Here is a 26,847-nt window from a genome sequence, read left to right as displayed (position 1 = left end):
GTTGTAAGTTCTACGGGACTGATGACCTCAGATGTTAAGTCCCATAGTGCTCAGAGCCATTTGAACCATAGGCTCGCCGTCAAGCCCCAGTTGTAGACCTGCTTTACTGGGAGAAGTGTCAAGCGCTGTCAGGATGTCTGCCATGTTGCATGTGTCTCCACATTTGAGGGCTGTTGCCAGACGTTGACAAAAAGTAGTCTCTGTAACATGATGAAACGACTGTAGTAACAGCTGCCATGTGAAAGCCATATTCCACACACAGTTAATCATTTGTGCTGTTCCACAACATAGATACAGATTACACCTAACATAGTCACTGTGTTGTCTTGAAATTTTTTTTCTAGTTAGGACAAGTTACTTTTAGTATTGAAAAGTGATTGGGATTAGTTATTTTAAGTATCCAACAGTGATTGGGATTCAGACCTAGCCCTAGCGTCGTTTACAGAATAGGTCAGCGATACTCGGGCTCTGTGCCCGAACCACGGCTTGCCACCGCAGCAAGTGCCCCACGTGGAGTTGTCCAGTGACGTGAGGAGGTCTGAAAAAACAGATTGAAACACCTGCCGGAGAACTGACACACTGCGGACGGACGCCGAGTTTTCTCGTTTGTCACGCGCCACCTGCTGCATGCTGATCACGAGACAACTCGTGTTTATTACACGCCCCCTATAGACTTCGTCCAGTTTGTCGTTTACACCCACAGTTAACGTAGCAAATGTTATTCTCTTCGTGTACTTTTTGCTTATTTAGCACTGTAAGTGTATTTTTGGATTTCAAATAGTTACCATTTTCATCTTGAAGTTCCTCCTGCTTTTAGAGATGGACCCATTTAAAAAACGAAAGGAAATGAACTACTCTGGAACACTGTCGGAGGTTTTTACCGATTCATATTGAGCCGTTCCTTGCGAGGCTAAAGATCCGCATGACTGCTTGAAGAAATATTTGTATGGATCTGCGGACGATTCCAGTAACAGTGACATTTTTAAATCTCTAAACAAGCGTAAGGCGGCAGTGATGGCAAGTTATTTCGGCAACAACGATGAAGGTAGTTCGTGTCAGTGGTTTATTTCGTCATAATGGTAACAGTGACGCGAGTGAAACTGACGTTCAGCCACACTACAACCGTTTGAAGGTCGTTCTGTGGTGACTACATTTCCAAAGCAATGTGACACTGCACCCTCTGTGGTTATCCTGATGTTTGGTGACGCCTTGTGCGAACTGTTTTTCAAGGAGCTGTGTATCCATCACGATCAAATCCCAGGGAAACATAAAACGTCGCTTACAGCACTCAAGTGAACTCCTGATTGTCAAGAAATTTCTTGGCCTAATTCTTCTAATGGGACGAACAAGAAAAGATACATGGCGACAGTTATTGAACTATATGAAAAAAACGTAAATTAGTTACAAAACTACAGTGTGCACACACTTTATTAAACTTGTAAACGTCACTACGGATATTCGAATTTAGGTTATAATTTTTGCCATATGCCTGCCATCATTGGCGATGATGTGCCGCAGACGAATAGCGAAATTCTACATGACCCGCTGAAGTGTCGATGACCTGAATGGTTGTTTTCAGCTCAGCAATGGCTGTACACCTTGTCTTCAGTACAGCCCTACAAAAAAGTCACATGTGTTCACATCCGGAGAATATGGCGGCCAATCGAGGCCCATGCCAGTGCCCTCTGGGTAACCTAGAGCCAGAATGCGGTCTCCAAGGTGCTCCTCTAGGACATTAAACACTCTCCCGCTTCGATGGGTTCGAGCTCCGTCTTGCATGAACCACATCTTGTCGAAACCAGGGTCATTTTGGATAATGTGGATGAAGTCGTATTTCAAAACCTTCATGTGCCATTCGTTAGTCACTGTGGCATCAAGGAATATCGCACCGATCATTCCGTGACTCGACTTTGCACAGCACACAGTCACCCGTTGAGTGTGAAGAGACTTCTCGAAATGCGAATTCTCAGTCGTCCAAATGCGCCAATTTGGCTTATTGACGAACCCATCCAAATGAAAATGGGCTTCATCGCTAAAGCAAACAATGCATGCGCATACTAATTCCTATCATGCCCCGCAGCCAACTGTGCAGTTTGAATATCCTAATGCAAACCGTTCAGAAGTTATTTTATTTCATGTAGTTCAATAATGGTCACCCTGCAGATTGGATGATCATTTCTCTAACAGTTGCTCCAATAATTTCACAAACGATGAGTCGCAATAGATTTGTACAGGTTTTGACATTCTAGCACGAAATTGAATAACATATCTCCGAGACTTTTCGAAGCTCCAATGTACTGGATTATTTTCTCAATAAATTCATGACACATTACATACCAAAGATGCAGTTGTCTATGAAGGGATGATTCCATTAGGAGGTTGCGTGAGTGAGACAATCTGTATCTCCAATCTGGAGATTTACATTGGTGAAGAGAAGAAATACGAAGAATCCGTCATCTCAGTCCTTGGCTCCCGTCTTGATTTGCAGCATCATATCCTCCTGGATAATTGTTACTACCGCATCTCTACTGCGCCGTTACTATTGAAATGTGGGCAAGAGAGTGTGGTGTTATTAGGGTCAACAGAAAACTACCGACAATTCTGAAACCCAAAGACTCAAGAGTGATAAGACATGACACAGTTTCCTTCAGAAAATGTGTCGCTCTTCACCTCATATGGAAAGACAAGCAGGATGTAGAATGAAGGCAACGAATAATGATGATAACAGGAATGAACAATAGAAAAATCGGGGAGGATGCATTGAAGCCTGTGTATGTAAATCAGTACAATGTCCAAATGAAAAGAGCCGATCGTGTGGATCATTACCTTTCGTACTGTCCTGTTCTAAGGAGATCGATGAAACTGACAAAAAAGTCCTCCTTTATCTAATAGACTTTAGACTTTCAATTCGTTTAGAATTCACAGTGCACTGAATCCGTAGAAAGAAAGTATAAGCAATGTGTCCTTTTGGTGGCGAAATACAGCATCATCGATGATGATAATGAAGGCTCACCCTAGCCAGAGACAGACATGCCCACTCAATTTCTAGTGTTACAAGGAGAGCAGCACGTGAAGATTCACTTGGATCGCTATTGCGAGGCATGCAGCAGAGGAACCTGTGTCCTGATGCGGAAAGAAGAAATTTTCTGCCAGTCTGCAGAGTTTCTGCTGCCAGTGGGGAAACAAGTGAAACAAGGTATATTGGCAAATTTTGTACGGTTCCGCTTGATAGAGAGAAATGTTTGACGCAGCACCATACATTAAAAAAGTACTTGGATCTTAAATAAAATAAATGAAATAATAACAGCTGTAAATGATAAAAGTCTCCTCGAAAATCAAACCAAACTGCTCAGTGATAATAATTTGCAAATTGTTTATGTGTCTCAATGCAGTGCTATGTGTACAGTAACGAGAGTAAATTTTATAACCAATGAACACTGCAGAAGTAAGTTTATCGTTTGTTTGTGCGATGCAATGCAAGTTAAATTACTGTCGTGCACAGTAATATAGTCGTTTAAATTATTATTTTTAAATGTAGTTTACAATTATATCACGATTATAGGTTAAGAACCGTGGTACTTTTCTGCATGCATTAAATTTATTGATTCATAATGTGGGGAAACGTTTTATGTTAGAACACTGCAAGTTTGAAATAAAAATTATGTAAAGTTTATGATGATATGCAAATTTGTTAGTGGTTACTTGCAAACACAAAATAGGTCACCGAAAAGATACCCTTTTGTACAGTCAAACGACTGTGTCAAAAGGATATTAGAGGACCTGCAAGTCAGTTACGTTGTGTGGGATGCATACAAATCGGGCAGCATAGAATATCTGGCCATTGCGGTAAGCTGGAATAAAAATGTCATGTTCTTAGGGAGTTAAGTACGCGACATTGATCAGCAGAGTTCCGACCTTGCCTGTATTACAGCTATGACTATGATTCGGCCTACTCCCTGGACTGCTGGTATATGCTTAAGACGACTTTGCTACACCCTGGACATGTTCCAGTTTACTGTTCACTGCGTAAACATCGACCTCAGCAACCGCCTGTTTGTTCCAGGGGTCTCTGTCTTACAACCAGTACGATTGATCGTAAACTATGTTCCAGTAGAATAGGACAGAAAACTATTGTTGCCTGTAAACAAGAAAAGTGTTCGGGTATTGAAATTATATCTGTATGAAAGACTGCACGACCATATATTTTCTATTAACCCTTTAAGTATCAGGGATTTCTATTTTAAATAACCAATTTATTAATTTTTCTTTGAAGTACCAGTTCCTTTCGCATGAAACCACCGAGGCCATTGCAAGACAGAGACACCTAGTGGTACACTGAGGTACTTCTACGAATGTAGTGCGTTGTAGCAGTCACTAATAGCTTTCAAAGAAACAGTCGGTGCTGAGACTATGCTATGTGATCCTAGGAGAGCTTGACTTTTTTTATTTATAGTGATCATACTGAGGAGTTCATTGACAGTGAAAGCGAGTGTGTGGCAAGTAATTGTAACGTAAATTTGATTTTTCACTACTGTAGTTATGAGTAGTTTTGAGATGAAACCAGTACTGCAGCACGAACTTTTAACACAAATTTATTAAATTTTAGGTCTATTTTCCCTTATTTTTTCGGATTGTAATTTGTTTTAAACATTACAAGTTATAACTTAGTATAGGACAAATGCGAAATTGCTTTCAAATGCATGCTATGAAATGATGGGTGGTTCCAAAGTGAAACCATAACTGTAAAATCTTTATTGTTTACTTTTTGCCAATTTCTTCTTGTATTCGTAGCTTACTATGATGATAAAGATCAATTTTGTACAAAATTTCAAAATTATTGTTTTTAAATGTTCGTACTCTAAGGAGCAGTCCCACATCAGATAAGCAACAGACACTAACCCACACAAACATCTAGTTACATGCCCTCTGCATCTGTAGCAACACAGCACCTGCTGCTGCAGTGCTGGAGCATAGTCCGGGTTCTGTACAGAGTGTAACAGCAGCTGAGTAAGAGCTTTCCAGCTGCGAGGACGTTAGAATCTACAGAGATGGACTAATGCAGTGATCATGAGTTACGCGCTACACCGCATTATTGATATCAAAATGTTGTGGATGGAGTATGAGTACTGTAGTGGTATTCGTCTAAATTCAAACGTGAATTTGTGTAAAAATGGTTACTTCTTTTACACACGGATGCACAAACAGAAGCGTATAGTTTGCAGTTAATTTATCCAGATAACGTCATTATCTAAAATAATACTACTGGTTTAAATATGGACTACTCGTTTCCCTGTTTTTAGTTACTGTCTTCTAACTTTTATTTTTGAAACATGCATGTTCATAAAAAGCGCAAGAAAAGCTGGAGGATCAAGGCATTATGACGAAATATAACAGGTCAATGGAATGTAGCACAAGTAGTTCAGAGAATTTCCGCAATGTTCACATTGAACAAACTTCGACTTCATGTTTTCATATCAGAGTCTTCCATTATTTCGTCATTTTTCTTATATACACGGAATGTAAGTGTACTAGACTTTTCATAAATGATTCTAGCATTTCTATGTATAATATCTATTCATTTGACAGAATTTCTTCTTAAACAAGTTTTCCTTTGCTCTTAACAACTGATGTTACAGCTTCTGTACATGCAGCATATACTGTACTTCAACGTTTACCGGTAGATCTGACATAAGCCAGAGATTGAATGTTGTAACTAGACAAAAAATTATTCGTTAAAAATTTTCAACATATTAATTATTTTTTGTGCATATGTGATTATTTTGCTCTGTGCCAATCATGGTGTTGGAAGATTCTTCTATCTTCCGGGATCTCTTGCTGCAGAAAGTAATAATAATTTCTGTGAATGAAAAACTTGACACATAATCCTAATTTTGTTACTTCGGGCATTTTTTTTCCTTTGTTGGGAAAAGATTTTCCCCTTAATCCGAACACACAACCTCATGACACTGTTGTTCACCACAAGAAAAGGTTGTACAGTGCATGTGAAGGACACGTGCCATACAATAAAAAAATTATGCTTCTTCAGCAGCCAAACTGTCATCTCAAGCAGCGAAATAATCAACAATTCAAAAACAGTCTTAATCGCATTTATTATTATTATTATTATTGTTATTATTATACAGCCAACCGGTTTCAGCCCGACATAGGGGTCATCTTCTGGGCGTTTACACCATTGGTCGACTGCCGTTATGTAGACAGGAGTGACACCACCAGCAGTCGACCAATGGTGTAAAAGCCCAGAAGATGACCCCTACGTCGGACTGAAACCGGTTGGCGGTATAATAATAATAATAATAATAATAGTAATAATAATAATAATAATAAACGCGATTAAGACTGTTTTTGAATTGCTGATTAATCATACTAATCGCTGCTTCTCTCCACAACCATGTTGTCCAAAAAGCGAAATAATCATTTGAATGATGTGGTACGAGGCCTTACAGAAGATTACGATGTAAATGAAAAAAGTATGTCAGTGCTTAACAGTTTATCCAGTGTAAACGAAGACTAGTCATATCAGTTTTCAAGGAAAAAGGCTCTATTGTTCATACAAAATGTGGCTTAGTTTGGAGGTCTTCTGCATTGACGAGTAACGTGTATTGTGCAAGAACATACTATTATGTCAGTTATATTTGATACGTTCTTCCCACATCCTAGAACAGTAAGTAAGCAGTAACAAAGTGTGGTTGAGGCATCTGGTTCAAATGGCTGTAAGTACTATGGGACTTTAACATCTCAGGTCATCAGTCCCGTAGACTTATAACTACTTAAACCTAACTAACCTAAAGACATCACACACATCCGTGCCTGAGGCAGGATTCGAACCTGCGACCGCAGCAACAGTGCGGTTCCAGACTATAGAGCCTAAACCGCTCGGCCACAGCGGCCGGCGGGGCATCTGGTTTCACAAGTGACGCTCCATGTAAGTTCCCAAAATTCCATTGATTTAATGGTTCGTGAAGTTATGAGTAAGTGTGAAAACAAGACTTTACTTCAAAACTTGAGTGCTCACATGCCACATCAATGGACGCTCGATAATCATTTTGTATTGCACTCTAGTATGGCTCGCACAGTGCGAATGCAGAATGACTTTTCCCACGGCAATGAAAACTAAATGCAAATACTGTAGCCTAATTATCATTCAAGGACAGCGAACAAGATTTGTGATAAAGGACGCTGTCTGATAAGTTGCAAGTTTGTTTCGTATATGAAAGAGAACTAAAGATTTAATTTCACAAAGCGCTAAAGCATTGTTCTGTTCCATATAAAATGATCATATAAGTGTATATGTATTTAAACACTCTGTCCTTCAAAAACAAATGTGTGTGAAATCTTATGGGACTTAACTGCTAAGGTCATCAGTCCCTAAGCTTACACACTAATTAACCTAAATTATCCTAAGGACAAACACACACACCTATGCCCGAGGGAGGGCTCGAACCTCCGCCGGGACCAGCCGCACAGCCCATGACTCCAGCGCCTGAGACTGCTCGGCTAATCCCACGCAGCCCTCTGTCCTTGAAATTTCTTGTTACATACACTATAACTGAATATATGTGTGTTAGTGCTTACAGTGGTAAGTTAAAATCATGAGCGAACTACATATTCCTGTTGGCAGAAAATTGTCAAACGAAATTAATAGTGTGAAGAGCAAAAAATCTGTGTGAGAGAAGAGATATGCTCTACCTGACTAAGTGTAAGCGTTTCATTGTAGTGGTAATGTTTAACTGACGTAAGCTCATCAGATAATATTCATACAATTTTGTCTTACTGTTACTAAATGCGACTTTTCACTTTACGAATTGACTATATGTAGTGTGAACTAATCCAGACAATACTGTTATTCGACTTGAATATGTTAATGAACGAAATATTGCATCTACAAATTAAGTTGTTAACCATCTGATGATGAGTATTCCTCCACGAAAGTATTTCTGGTCTGTGTACATACTCTAATACGACTTTCATTTCGATGACTTCAAGTAGAGAGGTCAAGCTTCACACGGAGTTTTAATGAAGAAACGCTCCTCTTGGATTTCCCAAGACAGCAAACTACCACATCCTCCGGCTTCCGCCCATGTTCTAAATTCTAACCTCCTTGTGCAGATGGCACCTGCAGCTGCCATACAGCATGCTGAGCTCGTACTACCATGTGTCAGCCTGGTCCTGAGTTGCTGCATCACATCCCCAGCAGCTGCGAGGGCACATCAGTGGCGCTGCAAAGGGCATAGTGACAGCTGAGCGACAGTTCCACAACTGGCCCCCACAGCTGCTGCATACCGTGCTTAGCCTGCGCTCCCATGCTACAGCCTGGCTGTGAGGTGTGGCAGCGCGGCCTCAGTGGCTACAAGAGTTCCACCAGGTTTGCCGCACACGAAATATCGGCAACTGAACGACGGCTCTGCAGCTGGCACATAGTGTGGCTAGCCTGTACTCACGTGCGGCAGCCTGGCCCTGAGGTGTCGCAGCACGGCCTCGGCAGCTGCGAGGGCGCGGCCAGGGGCGCTGCGTGGGGCGTAGTGGCAGCTGAGCGACAGCTCCGCAGCTGGCACCCGCAGCTGCCACACGGTGGAACGCTCCTCGCAGCGCAGTGACGGGTGCGGCGGGCCTGGCACCGCATAGAAGCCCTGCCGGAGTGCAACAACCAAACAACTGACCACTCAGCCCACCTCAAAACAAATCACAAAATTCGTTGCAAGGTGTTCAGAAACCAATTCTTTTTTCTTTGAGGTTACATTTTTGCCTACATCCACATCTTCATATTCACTCTGCAGTTTCCGCTAATTAAGCATCATATGTTAAAATTTCTACATATTTCACACACAGTCCAAAGAAGTGTTATAGTGGCAACATCATTGATCATTCTTCCTTTCTTCCTCTTTGTCATTTGAATTGTGTTTCTATTGTTTTCTCATGTCCTTCTCTTCTCTCCCAACTCTCTGTATCTCTGTCTCAACATACACACGTATGAACGCAAACTTATGGAGAGGGGGAGGGAGGGAGGGAGGGAGAGAGAGAGAAAGAGAGAGAGAGAGAGAGAGAGAGAGAGAGAGAGAGAGAGAGAGAGACTAGAAAGAGAGGAAACCTGACCCCAAAAAATATGAAAGGAAGTCCTAATGATGTACGTGATCAAATAGGAAAATAGTCAAATACTGGCTGTACTGAAGCATTCACTAACCTAATATGTGTACAGTTTGTGTGAGAGACGATAAAAACGTTAAGACATAATGTAAGTGTTTACTCAAATGTTTTCACACTATAAACTACATTTAACAACTTTCATGACTGCACTCACGACAGTTTTGTTGTGTTTTACGTGACAAGTTATCCAACAAGCTCATGAATGTTCTACAAATGCTAATCCAGCTAGTAAGTAATGTAAAGAATTAAAATAGACATAATAAAATGTTGTAGGACAATTTCCATTCAGCCTGATAATAAAAAACATCTTGTATTTTCAAACTCAAAAACACTTATGAAGACATACATAACTCTATATGTATTGCGGAGGGGAAAATAATGGAAGAAGAACGTAAGTTTTCCTAAAACAGGTAGGTTTTAATCTTATAATTTGTTCTGTTAATGTGTTGGCTTTTAGAACATCAAAATCAAAAATATGATTATATTCAGGTTATATATGGTAGTAGGAACCCCATGGGAAATCTGGGCCAAATTTTACCCTTGCTCTTAAACTTATCCCCTTACTTCCTTACTTCTCTCAGCTTTCCACTCCCTCTTATCCACCCCCCGACCACCACCACCACCGCAATACAACGTACATATATCCGTTAATGTGCATGATATTTATTTTACTGTTATGGGCACAAGTGGATGGTTATGGGAGGAAAACGAGAATTAAAAGTAGTTCCATTGTGTTTCTTGAAACTACAAAGACATGAGAAGCATCGATAATCGCTAAAAGCAAGAAAAGTTTCATTTCTGCTACATTAATAACCTTTTGAGAATAGCTGTTAGTAACATTACTATTCCTCATCACTACACTCATGTTTGGGAACCCTGCTCATACTATTTTCATTTTAACACAGTTGGTCGCGCATTTAGTTGACTGCTTGCAACTGAAGCCAGTGAACAGCGTCATGCTTAAAGTAAAGAAACAGTGTACGATGTTCGACAGTTATGCCAGCAATTAAAGCTACTGATTGTTGTGCGTGCAGATTTCAAATGTTTGCTACAACCGGCTGCTAGCAACGAACTTCGTGCCCACAAATCATATAGTATTGCTTGCTACCTACACTGTAGTTGCAGTGAATGACCTCCTGCATTATGAGGATATTACATTCGCCTGCCTTGTACATCTCAGCTATTAAAATTTCCTCATTACTAATAAATAGTCCCTTAATTTTAATTGAGATCTCCGCAGGCATTGAAAAGGACTCTGTTGGCTTATTAGGTTCACTCATCTTCAGTATATTCTGCTTATTTATGTTCTTCATTCTAAATTGTTTCCAGGTATACAAGAGTTAGATGCTGACATAGGCCAGCATTTTCAGGCTTCTCCCAAGTGTTGATCTCTAAATTGTTTCCAGGTATACAAGTGTTAGATGCTAACATACGCCATCATTTTCAGGCTTCTCCCAAATGTTGATCTCAATAATTTCGAGAAAGGCTGCTTATTTGCAATCCATCCCTCACGTGGGGTGGTTTTTGTGGTATTATGAGGGTTTATAAATCCTGATTCATGAGTGTGAAATAGGTTTCTGTTTCTGAGGTTCTTGTATATAATTTATTTAGTTACTCAATATTTAGTATATAATAATCCAACATTATTATGGTAATAGCTTATTTAATGATAAACATATTTAATAATTACCTGGTACTTTGACAACTTTATTTAGGCTTCAAGCCTTGGAAGCAACAGGAATTGCTTCAGTGACACCATCTTCAGATACCTGTCGTTTGAACAACTCACAGCTTCAAATTTAGTTCATTATAGTGTTCGCAGTGAAAACAACAGTTCATATGATGTGGTGTGCTTTTTGCACCATCAGACTGTTAAATGCATGTATTGACAGTATGTGGTCACCAGGATAATGAACAGAGTGAACCAAAAGTATGTTAACATTTGACAATTCACTACTTCTCGGAATAACGTAGGCAGAAAGCTAAAAACTGATACACTTGCTTGACCCTAGCAATACCAACTGATTATCCACAATATCTGATGCCATGTGCCATGTGGGGAGGGGGGGGGGGTACTTTGAGCCCACCGCCAAAAAAAAACTAAAAACGTAATAAATGTTGTTAAATGTGTTGAACTTTTACTAACAACATAATTTTAAATATTAACTGATGTATAAGTAGGGTAGAGAAGTATATAATATCTTTTAGCAGATCTTAGCAACACCAACGCATATTCTGTAATGTTTCCTGCAAGTGGAGGGGTACTATATGATCGAAAAAAAAATTAAAAATATAAATTTCGTTGTCGTTGATTTTCATTCACAACATACTCTTTAAAGTTGTATGTATGTCTAATAAGCGTCCTAAATCTGAAAAAATGAATATGATATTTGTTGCGAAAAGTCAGATTCACTGCTAAGATTTAAATTTTTGTGTAAGTTTTACTAAAAAATTTAAAACAGTTACCGAATCTGATATAAGAGAGCATTGAAGACAATAAATATTGTTTTTAAAATTTTAAATTTACCAGACTAGGTTATGATATTGACGCAAGTTCCTCCCCCCGACCTTGATGTTGCGCGGGTTAAAATCAGAGGGGTGTTTCTTGAAACTAAATAAAAATGCACACAGTGACCAACAGAGATGGCGCTTCATGTGACACAAAACAATAATTAGCATAAAAACTGATTTTTAGGAAAGATGATGTTCTTTACAATTAATGATCAAGATGTCAGGCCATCATTCGTCAACAAAACCTGTAGGCGATGGACAATGTTGTGAACAGCACTGTACATCATACAACATGTTAGACAACCAATCGACATCACCTGGCACTTTTTATGTTGGTTGGTTGGTTTGAGGTATAAAAGGAGAAAACTAGAGGGTCAACAGTCCCTTGTCCTGACACAAACAAGGCTCAGGGTAAAACAACATCCAAAGTAAGTTTGGGAAGATAAAAGGGAAGAAAGGAATGCAGAACCACACCTAAAAATAAAACGAATGGAACGAACAGAAAACGGGGAAAATGTACAGCACAAGTAAAAGTAGAAGAAGGTATTAAAACCATAGAGCAGAAGGTATGGGCTGGCTGATCACAAGAATAAGAGAGGATGAGCCAGCCACTCTGCAACACACTAAAATCTCCACCCCCAAAGGCAAGGCAAGGTGAACACATGAAGAGAAAGGACAGATACCAAGACAACCAAATGCAAAGAAACGGTGACAGAACGTGAAAATGGAGGGAGGGTGGAGGCCCAGAGAGAAGGCCAAATGCCCATCCTTAGATGGTGTGATAGAAAACCCCCTCACGAATAAAACGTAAAACTAAATCTGCTGTTGAGGCATTGCCACCCAACACTGAAGGTAGGGTGCTGGGAAGGTTAAAAGTCCGAAGCAGAGCCGCTAAAACTGGACAGTGCAGCAAGAAGCCGACGACAGTCATAGGTAAGCCACAGCGACACCGAGATGGGTTCTCGCAGCGGAGGAGGTAACCATGTGTTAGCCACATATGGCCAATGTGGAGCTGGCAGAGAACCACAGAGTCCCTGCGAGAGACCTGCATAGAGGACTTCCACACATTCATAGTCTCCTTAAGGACACGCAGTTTTTTGTGCATACTGAGGTTATGTTACTCTGTTTCCTAAAACCGAAAAACCAGGCGGTGTAATAATGAACGTAGGTCAGTTTCAGAGATGCCCATCTCCATAAGTTGTTTCCGCATAGCCTGTTTCACTAGCCTGCCAGCAAGTTCGTTGCCTGGGATTCCGACACTTCCCGGGGTCCAGACAAACACCACTGAACGACGGGACCGTTCCAGGGCATAGATGGACTCCTGGATGGTCACTACCAAAGGATGACGAGGGTAGCATTGGTCGATAGTATGGAGGCTGCTCAAGGAGTCAGTACAGACAAGAAATGACTCGCCAGGCCATCAGTGGATGTGCTCAAGAGCACGAAATGTAGCCGCCAGCTCTGCTGTGAAAACACTGCAGCCATCTTCCAAGAAGTGCTATTAAATATGGCCTCCATGAATGTAGGAGAAGCCACCGTGGCCAACAGCCATCCAGCCGTCGGTGAAAACCACTTCAGAGCCCTGGAACATGTGAAGAATCGAGAGGAAGTGAGAGAAAAGAGCCGCGGGTTAGCTGAGTCCTTAGGGACATGTGAAAGGTCCACACACCATGGAGATGTACGTGAATGGACCTCGAGTAGAGGTGGTAAAGGGAAGAACTCCAGTTCAGACAGAAGCGATCAGACGTGAACCGCAATCGTAAGCTGCTGCGGGAGATGAACCACAGTGGTTGGGAAAACGAGACGGTAATTCGAATGTGCAGGATAGCTATGAATGTGTGCAACGTAACTGGCAAGCAGCTGTGCATGCCCAACCTTCAATGGAGAGACTCCGGCCTCCACCAGAACGCTGGTCACCGGACTCCTCCTAAAAGCTCCCATCGCTAGGCGAACGCCACAGTGGTGCACTGAGTCGAGTAAACGCAATGCTGAGGGCGCCGCCGAACCATTAACCACACTCCCATAATCAAGGCGGGATTTAATAAGGGCTCTGTAGAGACGCAGAAGCGTAGAGCCATCGGCACCCCAGTTGGTGTTGCCCAAACATCAGATGGCGTTGAAGTGCTGCCAGCACTTCCACTTAAGCTGACGAAGGTGAGGAAGCCCATTCAATCGAGCGTCGAAAACCAGTCCTAAGAGTCGATATATCTCCACTACAGTGTGTGGATCATCATTAAGGTAAAGTTCTGGTTCCGGATGAATTGCATGACACACGACTTCGTGGCTGAAAACTGGAAGCTGTGAGCTACGACCCATGATTGCACCTTATGGGTGGCTCCCTGTAGGCAGCGCTCAGCAACACCAGTACTGGAGAAGCAGTACGAAAGCAGAAGTCGTCTGTATAAAGAGGTGAGACAGACAGCCCTGCAGCTCTTTGCTAGACCGTTAATTTCCGCTAAAAATAGAGACACACTCAGTACAGAGCCCTGCAGGACCCCATTCTCCTGGATATGGGGGGCACTGTGGGAGGCACCAACTTGGACACGGAATGTATGGAGCGACAGGAAATTTTGGAAAAAAATCTGGAGTGGGCCCTGGAGACTCCACTCATATGTGGCAAGGATATGATGTCGCCAGGTCGTGCTGTAAGCTTTTCATAAATTAAAAAAGACGGGAACCACGTGTTGGCGACTGGAAAAGGCTATTCAGATGGCAGACTTGAGGGACACAAGATTATCAGTGGTAGAGCGACCCTGGCGGAAACCGCCCTGACTTGGAGCCAGTAGGCCACGTGACTCCAGGACCCATCACAACCGCCAGCTCACCATACGTTCTAGCAGCTTACAAAGAACGTTGGTGAGCCTGATAGTCCGATAGCTATCTACATCAATCGGGTTTTTACCTGGCCTGAGCACAGGAATGATGGTGCTCTCCCGCCATTGCAATGGAAAGGCCGTAGCACCAGATCCGGTTGACGATGACGAGCAGATGTCACTTGTAGTCGGACGAGAGATATTAAATCATCAGACCGTGGATCCGATCAGGTCCAGGAGCTGTGTCGGGGCAATGGGTAAGGGCGCTGATGAGCTCCCACTCTGTAAATGGGGTGTTACAGGGTTCACTGTGGCGTTTAGTGTACGAGAGAACCTTCTCTTCCATACCCCGTTTGAGGGTGAAATGCTGGAGGGAAATTTTCCGACGATGAGGCTCGAGCATAGTGCTCATCAATGTGCTCGGCAATAGCGTTTGCGTCGCTACATAACGCCAGTTATGTTAACGCCAGAAACATCTGCTGGGGTCTGGTACCCACAAACTCGTCTGATCTTTTCCCAGACTTGGGAAGGTGAAGTATGGCACCCAATGGTCGACTTGTACCTCTCCCAACGCTGCTGTTTACGTCTTTTTGTAAGCTGGCGAACGCGGAGACGGAGCCGCTTAAAAGCTATTAGGTGCTCCAGGGAAGAGTGCCGCTTATGTCGCTATGGAGCCCGTCTACGCTCTTTAATGGCCTCAGCAATTTCCGGCGACCACCAAGGTACTGTCTTTCGCTGGGGGAGCCCTAAGGAACAAGGGATCGCGTTTTCCGCCGCTGAAACGATCGTCCTGGTGACACAATCAACCACCATATCGATGTTACCGTGGGAGAGGGACATTCATCGCTGACAGCAGAGGTGAAAGCCTCCAAATCTGCCTTGTTTAAAGCCCATCTGGCCATCTGGGTAGGCATCGGTGGGCATGTCGCCAGGGTAGTGACAGGAAGATGGGGAAGTGGTCACTGCCCCACAAGTCATCATGGGTTCTCCAGTGGACGGATGGGACAAGTCCTGGACGGCAAAGTGATAAATCAATGGCCGAGTAACTACCATGAGCCACACTGAAATGTGTGATGGCTCCAATATTTAGGAGGCAGAGGTCGAAATGAGACATTAAAGTTTCGACATGTCTACCTTGGTCAGTAAGCACGGTGCCGGCCCACAAGGGGTTGTGGGCGTTAAAATCTTCCAAAAATAGGAAAGTTTTAGGGAGTTGCTGAATCAGAGCAGCCAATACATTCAGGGGTACTGCAACATCTGGAGGAAGATATACGTTGCAGACAGTTATTTCCGCCGGCCGAAGTGGCCGTGCGGTTAAAGGCGCTGAAGTCTGGAACCGCAAGACCGCTACGGTCGTAGGTTCGAATCCTGCCTCGGGCATGGATGTCTGTGATGTCCTTAGGTTAGTTAGGTTTAACTAGTTCTAAGTTCTAGGGGACTAATGACCTCAGCAGTTGAGTCCCATAGTGCTCAGAGCCATTTGAACCATTTTTGAACAATTATTTCCTGCATCATCCTTATCCTGATAGCCACAGCTTCAAGAGAGGTTTGAAGGGGCACAGTTTCGCTACATATTGAGTTCAGGACATAGACGCAAACTCCACCTGACACTCTATTGTAGTCGCTACAGTTCCTATAATATCCCTTGTAGCCATGGAGGGCAGGGGTCCGCATTGCAGGGGACTGGGTTTCCTGGAGGGCAATGCAGAAAGCAGGTGTAAAGCTTAACAGCTACTGTAGCTCAACCAGGTGTCAGAAAAAACCGCAGCAATTCCACTGGAAGATGAAATTATCGTGAGGCTGGGAAGGCATGAAATGTGCACGGAGGCAGGCTACACCTCAGGGTCACCTGCTGCCGCCAAAAAATGGCTCTGAGCCTATGGGACTTAACATCTGAGGTCATCAGTCCCCTAGAACTTAGAACTACTTAAACCTAACTAACCTGAGGACATCACACACATCTATGCCCGAGGCAGGATTCGAACCTGCGACCGTAGCAGCCGCGCGGTTCCGGACTGTAGCGCCTAGAACCACTCGGCCATACCGGCCGGCGAACGATAGGACACCGTGGCCGGCTGCTGCTGCCACCAAAGGAGTATTTATATCCATTCCCATTGCTGATGAGGCATCAGTGAGATCGAGGTCCTCAGGGGACGTTAAGGTTTCCACTTCATCCTCAGATGCAGAACTCGTAGAGAGTAGTGGTGTTGAGGCCACCAGAGGGTCCTGCTTCTTAGCAGTCCTATTCTTAGTTTGCTTGCTCTCTCGCTTTTCTTTAGGCAAGGAGAAAGACCGTGAAGCTCTTCGTCCAGCAGCTTTTGGCTCCTTTAGTGACAGGCAAGTGTCTGCTGTGGCATTAGTGGAGACCTTGGGAGAGAGATTCTCAAGGGCCCCTTCCACATAAGAGGAGCTGGAGGAGGCTGTTGCTTCTCTGGCTGAGGGGAGGGGACTGATGTCCCCTGCATTTGTGGGGGCTTGCTCCTGAAGTAGGTACTTTGGGAGCAACGGAAGGAGATTTTCCCCCTACCGCCAAGGGAGTGGATGTATTCTGGCGGCGCGGAGGGCTCGCTGTTCGTTTCACAGAGTGTGGGAAGACTGGCGGCGGCGATGGTAACAAAGCTGCAGCATATGTGGACGTCAATCGAATGGGGTATAATTGTTCAAATTTACGTTTAGCCTCTTGGTAAGTCAACCGGTCAAGGGTCTTGTACTCCATGATTTTCCGCTCCTTTTGTAGTATTGGACAGTCTGGCGAGCAGTTGATACAAGTGGGAGGAGGCGAACATGGATTATCTGGATGCAGTGGACGTCCACAATCTCGACATGTGGCGCTGGATGTGCAGCGAGAAGACATGTGCATGAATTTCCAGCACTTAAAGCACCGCATAGGGGGAGGGATGTTTGGTTTAACATCACAACAGTAAACCATCACCTTGACCTTCTCATGCAATGCCACCTTGACCTTTTCATGCAATGAATCACCCTCAAAAACCAAGGTGAAGGCACCAGTAGCAACCCTGTTGTCTTTGGGTCCCCTGTAAATGCGCCAGTTGAAATGAACACCCCACCATTCTAGACTAGCACGGAGCTCGTCGTCAGACTGCAAGACGAGGTCGCAATGGAAAATAATCCCCTGGAACATGTTGGGGCTTTTATGGGGAGTGACGGAAACAGGAATATCAACCAGCCGGTCACAGGTGAGTAACACCTGGGATTGGGCTGGGGATGCCGTCTGTAACAAGACTGCGCCGTTTCGCATCTTGAACAGTGTTGTCACTTCCCCGAACGTATCCTGAAGATGTTCAACAAGAAATTGAGGCGTCGTAGGTAGAAAGGAGTTCCCATCCATTCTGATACAGACTGTCCTCTTACTGTAGCCCTACATTCCTCCCAGGGTGTAGCACGGGAGGGAAACGATTAAGGGTCATACCTGTCAGCATTTTACTCGATCTTGCCCTTCTTAGAGACTGCTGGCGCCAAACTGTCACCAGCAAGAGATGACTTAGTCTGCTTCATTGCGGGTCATCCGTCCTGATGCCACCCACTCCGATCAGGGGCTCTCCGCATGGGTGCCACCCAGTCACATCGAAGGCCACCTGGCATTATGGCCATTGCCGGGAGTCCTGATGTCCCAGGAAGACAGGCATCTACTCCTTGGCATCAGGAGTGCGATCCCTGTGTTGTCAGGGGGCTACCACCAAATGGGTAGATGATGGCTCTACCACAACAGGCTGGCTACGGTTTTGGATATTGGACGCAGAAAAATCCAATATTGTCATAGGGCGAAAGAGGACATGAGACAGTGGAAGAAGATGATATACCCCAGAAGGTGTCCTCGCCCAAATAGTTGAACTGCAGGTGGAGATGCAAAGCATGATGACAAGAGGTTTAGGAGATCGAATCTACGAGCACTATGGCTAACTCATGCAACACATAAGGTATCCATCCCCACATGGCCCGCGCTTGGAAAGTGGCACGTTAAACCATAAAATGGGACCTGAACTTATAGGGCCAGAAAGTGTGAGACTCCTTTTGGTCGCCTCTTACGACAGGCAGGAATACCTCGGGCCTATTAAAACCCCTGGACCCTCAGGGGACTTTTTATGTGCCCACACCTCAAAGCTCTCCACATCACAAAATTGGTGCCTGTATGGATAGCATTGGAGGGTAAGCCCCGGTGCTCTCCAAAAGCAGTGCATGGAACGCCGGTGCGAAGTGTGATTTCAGGAGGGCTGACATCACAATGCGGGAATGAATCCACTTGCACAGTTAGCTCTCGGAGTGTATACATAGGTAGTTCGTTTCGATATCTGTTCTCCTTCCATAGCCTCTGCCGAATCGTAAAAACTTTTGTTCCGCTGTGATGACCACCATGGATGGCGGTTATTCCAACCCTCCTGCTCCACAAAGCTTCACAAAACCAGACGCGCTGTGTCGCAGTGGACACTGAAGCACTTCATGCACCTATCAGTGAAGCGATTAGAGACGTAATCGTCATGTCCCACAACGCAGACACCAACATCTTCCACCTGTCGATGCAACTGCAGCAAAAGACCAGCAGCCCTCTCAGAAACGCCAGCGGGACCGCACGGAGGAGCAAGGAGAGGACGACCGACGAGACAAAATCGAGAAAGTGCTACGTGTCGATGCCACCCATGAAGGTACCAAGGTACCATCCACCCATCAACATGTAAGTTGGACTACTTATTTGTAAGCGTCTAACGACAACGGGCCTTGTATCTTGTTTGTTGAAAGCAGATACAGAAACATAGACAGGCTGATCCACCCTATGGCACTATGGCACTGTCTTTATTAGGTGGTACTGCCAGTCATTATTCAAGCATGCAATCAATATTACAGAGGCGGAGAAAAACCGTGTAAAAATTGAGTCTGTGTCAGGACTAACTACCAGTGCACTTGTTCAACGTCCTTTCTTAGACAAAGTTGGAGGCCCACATTCCGAAGTTCTCCACTACTAAACAAGGCGTCACCAGTAACGTTGAAATCTCCCTTATGAAAGACGAACTATTCACGGAAATGTCGTTTTGCTGCGAAGTTATTGTCATCAGGATATTTAGTAAAATTGTAATTCTGAACGGCCAAAAGGTAAAAAGCCGTCTCCAGTTTGTGTTGTGACATTTAGTGGCTGTCACAGTTTGTTTATATTCGATTTTGCCGTCCAGTGGACGTGTACGTACCCTGCGTCTTACAATGTTATAATTGTTTGCGATATGGACATGGCAGCAAACACTGCAGAAGTAAGACAAGGTGTGCGTACTGTGCAGGACGACACAGAAATGATGTCGTGGGAGGGCCTACCAGCCAACCTATACTCATTGTACCGGTGGTCACAGTACACTATATCGAACATGCCTAGTGTATCTTGAATGACCTACTGACAAGCAGCAGCTATGTTTGAAAAGAGGCGTTACGCGAATGCAGTTACTTCTCACCCAAACAGGGTATAACATTCCCGCCCCTTCCGACTCTACAACGGCTGAATGCAACTGTCAGCATCACCACCTGCGGTCTGCAGCAACCAACCAGTGTCAAGACGACGATGGCGCAGACGTCAGAAACTGTGGCTCCATTGGATTCACCGCCGATAGCACCACCCGCTCCTCTAATGCAGCATGCGCTACTATCCCACCAGTAACGTGTAGATTCTGTAGAACATAGAGGAACCCACTAACACATGCTCCTGTGGGACCAATTGCAGCAACCAGAACGCTGCCTTCCCCTTGCACCAATGGGTCCCCCACCCACCACAATTTTAAAGGCTCAGCTAACAGAGTGATGTTGGGAACTACCTCATTGACAAAGTTTTAAGTATATGTCAGTGGTAAATGATATATCGTACCAGCAGGCCACTAATGGGTTTACTCCAGGACTACAAACAGATTCGATCCAGATGTCATCCCAAAACACGTTGAGCCCACTCCTTACACACGAAAATCTCCTCTAAAATCATCCAACGGAACTCAAGATCGCTCAAGGTAAACAAAGATAGACTTCGACGTTTTTGTCTTTAAACTCAAGTAGACACTTGTGCCATCACCGAAACATGGTTGAAAGTAAACGAACCGTTCGCATTCCCTGACTTCTCTGGCATTAGAGATGATAGCTACGATGGTGCAGCGTTGTTGATGAAACAAGATATCCACTTTTCCGTTGTCTGTACTGGCACTCAGCATGAACCATTGCAAATGGTAGCTATTCGTCTGCGGATCAAGGACATCCATCTAACTTTGATCTTAGCATAAAAAGCAATTAACGAGAGGCTTTCCAAACAACAGTTATCGACACTCATTGCCTATCCCAGAAAACCCTTTCTGCTTCTAGGTGACTGTGCACCGCGGGGCTGCAGAAATGCCAATGCAATGGGAAAAATACTAGTCGATGTATTACATATGGATCTCAAGAACCTTATAGTATTAAATGATGGCTCATCCACACGAATAGTCCGAGCAAATGAAGACCCGACGGCAGTGGACTTAAGCATACAATACCGTGCACTGTCTATCGGGACAACATGGGAAGTGATACCGGATACTTTGGGTTCAAATTACGTGTCAATTCAAATTATAATAAAAGCATAACCTGGAGAGATCGTTAAACATGCAATGAAGCGGCAATGGAACACAAACAAAGCTAACTGGAACCTATACGAAACACTGCTTGGAGGTAAACTGGAATGGGAATCCCGGAAGAGACTATGAGATCTTGGCATCGCTTATCAAAGAAGCAGCGGAAGCCTCAGTATCTCAGAAAGGACATAAGCGGACTGCTCACAGGCTATCACCCTGTTGGTGGATTCAGAATGTGCCGCTGTCCCCTAGGAACGAAGGGAGGCATTAAGAAAATACAAAACTCTCTCTAATGATACAAACTTTCTTGTCCTTAAGAAATTATAAGCTGCAACCAAGACGATATTCAAGCACAAAAGAGGAAAATCTTGGCACAATTCCTGCATTACAGTCTGCAAAGAAACTCCATTAACTGGGATCTGGAATGTAATACGGAACCTTAAAATCAGTCTATTAATGGATATGTATACATCTCCACCAACCAACGAACTTTTACTCTCATTCTTGTGTATGATAGCTCCACCTGACATAATGGACAAAGAAGACAAGGCGGAATATGAAGAGGACAAGATTGTCATCACACAAATCTTTTCGCTGGAAGAACTCCAAATTGCGCTCTCCCGAGGGACAGGTAGTGCAGCTGGCCCGGATTATACTGACTGCTCAAGGTACGACAGGTCCCACATAAAAGGAAGTTGCTGCTGTTCAAAATTTACGATAGCGTATGGACATAAAAAATCAAAATGGACTCACTAAAAACATGTCGTGACGTCCCGCTCCACAAATGCGGTAAAATATGTGATAAACTTAAGTCATGTCGGCCAATCACCTTACTACCCTGTTAAGCGAAGGTAAGGAAAAGATTATTAAGCGATGCTTAGAAGGGTGGTGTGAAAACTAGAAACTATTACGGAAAAACAATTTGGATTTCGGAAAGGGAAAGAGACATCTGAAATCCTACTCTCAAAACAATTACTTGAGAGCTGCGTTCAGTACAACGTCGTCTTGACAGTTTTATGAAAAAACTTGAAGAAACTAGGTTCCAAACCCACTCATGCATAGCGCTGTAAGCTTTCTGAGCAATAGGAAGACAATCATTTTGCAACACAGAGCTATGCTGGGACCCATAGAAAGACCAGAGGACTCCTGCAGGGATCAGTCTTGGCTCCCTAACTATTCATTCAGTCTCTCTACTGCAGACCTCAATCACCTTTTTGCCGCCGCGCGGGATTAGCCGAGCAGTCTAAGGCGCTGCAGTCATGGACTGTGCGGCTGGTTCCGGCGGAGGTTCGAGTCCTCCCTCGGGCATGGGTGTGTGTGTTTGTCCCTAGGATAATTTAAGTGTGTAAGCTTAGGGACTGATGACCTTAGTAGTTAAGTCCCATAAGATTTCACACACATATTTTTGAACCTCTTTGCCAATGACATCCAAACATTAGAATTCGCAACGTCATATAGATATATTTCCAAGCCAGTACTCTTCAGTCCTGTCATCTGAAAATGCACACCGAGCTCATACGTCTGCATGAGTGGTGTACAGAATGTCGCTTTGAAGTCTCTGACAGAAAGTCTACCCTTATTATCTTTACCCGCCACAGGATTCCACTTCCTCAAACTGTATATCTGGGACAACTTACTTTTCCAGCTGCAAAAACATCTAAATATCTTGGGGACGATTATCGACGATAAGCTAAGATAGGCTCCTCATATTCGATATGCCTCGGAAAACTTACTTTTCCAGTTGCGAAAACATCTAAATCTGCAGGCTGATGCCAAGGCCAGTTTAAAGTGTCAAAATCTGAAATTCCTGTCTCACTATCCCGATGCAGGCCGGCCGCTGTGGCTGAGCGGTTCTAGGCGCTTCAGTCCGGCACCGCACTGCTGCTACGGCCGGAGGTTCGAATCCTTCCTCGGGCATGGATGTGTGTGACGTCCTTAGGTTAGTTAGGTTTAAGCAAACTTCCTGGCAGATTGAAACTGTGTGCCCGACCGAGACTCGAACTCGGGACCTTTGCTTTACGCGGGCAAGTGCTCTACTATCTGAGTTACCGAAGCTTCGGTAGCTCAGATAGTAGAGCTCTTGCGCGCGAAAGGCAAAGGTCCCGAGTTCGAGTCTCGGTCGGGCACACAGTTTTAATCTGCCAGGAAGTTTCATATCAGCGCACACTCCGCTGCAGAGTGAAAATCTCATTCAGGTTTAAGCAGTTCTAACTCTAGGGGACTAATGACCTCAGATGTTAACTCCCATAGTCCTTAGAGCCATTTTTTTTTTAAATCCCGATGCATGCGTTGTTCATACATATTGGTCCAAGTCTGGTGAAGACGCTGATAGTGCTTATTGGGTACCCTGATGCAAACAACAAAGCCTACACAAGCTGGATCCACGCTCCTTTATTGCGACAGCCGAGCTGACTGCCATTTTGGAAGTCCTGGCATTCCCACAGATGTCTGCAGCACACATCTCTGACAGTATGTCAGCCATATAAATGATTAGAAATCATCATAATATTTGTACCAAACCCATGGTTGCAGCAAATATCGACGTTGCGTTTCGGGCGCAGAGGAAGTGTCGCAACATCGTGATGGTATGAACGAAAGGTCATTCTGGGATGCCTGTAAATGAGCAGGTTGATGCCCTAGAAAAGCAGGCATCTCCGCATGGGCTATGCAAATATGATAAACTCCCTCTCACAGATATGATACCTACGCTCGGAAATTTGTTGTGATCGGACTGGCAAGAGGAATGATCACGGACATGTAAAATTAAGGGCAGAGACTAGACATTTATTCGTCCGATTATTCCAAGAGTTCCATGGTATAATAAGGCACAAACACCAAGGAGCTTCACGCCAGTTATAGCATGGCTGAAGTATATAGTCATTATGTGAACTGAATTAGGAATATCCCAAATGTGTACCAACAGCGAATGATCATTTCTTATTGTGTTAATAGTAGGATTTTTATGGTATGCTACTAGTGTGTATCCTGTATTCCGTGTTGATCTTGTTTACCAGTTATCTTACACTCTCACTGTTATGTCGAATCAGTCCTTTGTTAATCCTATGTTACATCAAACCAGAGTACAACTTAAATAATGTCGATCACATAAATTGTTAAAACAATTTGCAATATGACGTTTCCAAGAATTTGCTCGCTGTGCAGACAAAATTTAAAAAAAATTAAAAATAAAAAAAACTAATCCTCTAAAGTCTCCATTTCCTTCTGAACTGTATGAGCAGCAGTAGCATTTGTGTCTGGTGGCCGATTACAGATCTGATTGTCTAAACAGCCTTGGCTTCGAAGTTTGTGATCATTTTCTTCACAGCGACATTTGTCACACAATATTCACACATTCGTATATCCTTATTATGGTGATACGAAAGTAAAGCTGCAGTAACGGATTCTCCATTCTAATCGTGAAATTTCATTAACAGTACTTTTTCCGGTAAAGTAAACACACTACAATTGCTGGTGCAGATGAATCGCTCTCTCACTGCAGCTCAAGTCATACCCGATTCTGAAACGGTGATACTGACATCTTGCTGTCCAGCGCCATCTGTAGGCCAGTTTTTGCGTTCGTTTTTGGTTTCAATAAAACCCCATGTTATTTCAGACATGTGTATCAAGTTTTACCTCTCTACCTGAATTATTCCGTGAATTAGTTCATCTTCCCCCATGAACCATGGACCTTGCCGTTGGTGGGGAGGCTTGCGTGCCGTACCGTAGGTGCAACCACAACGGAGGGGTATCTGTTGAGAGGCCAGACAAACATGTGGTTCCTGAAGAGGGGCAGCAGCCTTTTCAGTAGTTGCAGGGGCAACAGTCTGGATGATTGACTGATCTGGCCGTGTAACATTAACCAAAACGGCCTTGCTGTGCTGGTACTGCGAACGGCTGAAAGCAAGGGGAAACTACAGCCGTAATTTTTCCCGAGGACATGCAGCTTTACTGTATGATTAAATGATGATGGCGTCCTCTTGGGTAAAATATTCCGGAGGTAAAATTGTCCCCCATTCGGATCTCCAGGCGGGGACTACTCAAGAGGACGTCGTTATCAGGAGAAAGAAAACTGGCATTCTACAGATCGGAGCATGGAATGTCAGATCCCTTAACCGGGCAGGTAGGTTAGAAAATTTAAAAAGGGAAATGGATAGGTTAAAGTTAGATATAGTGGGAATTAGTGAAGTTCAGTGGCAGGAGGAACAAGACTTTTGGTCAGGTGATTACAGGGTTATAAATACAAAATCAAATAGGGGTAACGCAGGAGTAGGTTTAATAATGAATAAAAAAATAGGAGAGCGGGTTAGCTATTACAAACAGCATAGTGAACGCATTATTGTGGCCAAGATAGACACAAAGCCCATGCCTACTACAGTAGTACAAGTTTATATGCCAACTAGCTCTGCAGATGATGAAGAAATAGGTGAAATGTATGACGAGATAAAAGAAATTATTCAGGTAGTGAAGGGAGACGAAAATTTAATAGTCATGGGTGACTGGAATTCGTCATTAGGAAAAGGGAGAGAAGGAAACATACTAGGTCAATATGGATTGGGGCTAAGGAATGAAAGAGGAAGCCGCCTTGTAGAATTATGCACAGAGCATGACTTAATCATAGCTAACACTTGGTTCAAGAATCATAAAAGAAGGTTGTATACCTGGAACAATCCTGGAGATACTAAAAGGTATCAGATAGATTATATAATGGTAAGACAGAGATTTAGGAACCAGGTTTTAAATTGTAAGACATTTCCAGGGGCAGATGTGGACTCTGACCACAATCTATTGGTTATGAACTGCAGATTGAAACTGAAGAAACTGCAAAAAGGTGGGAATTTAAGGAGATGGGACCTCGATAAACTGAAAGAACCAGAGGTTGTACAGAGTTTCAGGGAGAGCATAAGGGAACAATTGACAGGAATGGGGGAAAGAAATACAGTAGAAGAAGAATGGGTAGCTCTGAGGGATGCAGTAGTGAAGGCAGCAGACGATCAAGTAGGTAAAAAGACGAGGGCTAATAGAAATCCTTGGGTAACAGAAGAAATATTGAATTTAATTGATGAAAGGAGAAAATATAAAAATGCAGTAAATGAAGCAGGCAAAAAGGAATACAAACGTCTCAAAAATGAGATTGACAGGAAGTGTAAAATGGCTAAGCAGGGATGGCTAGAGGACAAATGTAAGGATGTAGAGGCTTGTCTCACTAGGGGTAAGATAGATACTGCCTACAGGAAAATTATAGACGCCTTTGGAGAGAAGAGAACCACTTGTATGAATATCAAGAACTCAGATGGCAACCCAGTTCTAAGCAAAGAAGAGAAGGCAGAAAGGTGGAAGGAGTATATAGAGGGTTTATACAAGGGCGATGTACTTGAGAACAGTATTATGGAAATGGAAGATGATGTAGATGAAGATGAAATGGGAGATAAGATACTGCATGAAGAGTTTGACAGAGCACTGAAAGACCTGAGTCGAAACAAGGCCCCGGGAGTAGACAACATTCCATTAGAACTACTGATGGCCTTGGGAGAGCCAGTCATGACAAAACTCTACCATCTGGTGAGCAAGATGTATGAGACAGGCTAAATACCCACAGACTTCAAGAAGAATATAATAATTCCAATACCAAAGAAAGCAGGTGTTGACAGATGTGGAAATTACCGAACCATCAGTTTAATAAGTCACAGCTGCAAAATACTAACGCGAATTCTTTACAGACGAATGGAAAAAGTGGTAGAAGCGGACCTTGGGGAAGATCAGTTTGGATTCCGTAG

At 43.6% G+C, this 26,847-nt stretch overlaps 1 protein-coding gene across 1 annotated transcript in view; it reads right to left on the bottom strand.

Annotated features, from left to right (window-relative positions):
* The window catches only part of LOC126252643 (uncharacterized), a 273,111-nt gene that overhangs the window by 45,033 nt on the left and 201,231 nt on the right, over positions 1–26,847 (bottom strand). Inside the window, exon 8 of the mRNA XM_049953545.1 lies at positions 8,460–8,648. Coding sequence (XP_049809502.1) covers positions 8,460–8,648 — 189 coding nt within the window. The remainder of the gene's footprint in view (positions 1–8,459; positions 8,649–26,847) is intronic.

Source organism: Schistocerca nitens, chromosome 4 (genome assembly GCF_023898315.1).
Source record: "Schistocerca nitens isolate TAMUIC-IGC-003100 chromosome 4, iqSchNite1.1, whole genome shotgun sequence".
Lineage (NCBI taxonomy): Eukaryota > Metazoa > Arthropoda > Insecta > Orthoptera > Acrididae > Schistocerca > Schistocerca nitens.
The sequence above is the reverse complement of the archived record's forward strand: the minus strand, read 5'-3'. Positions and strand labels throughout refer to the sequence as shown.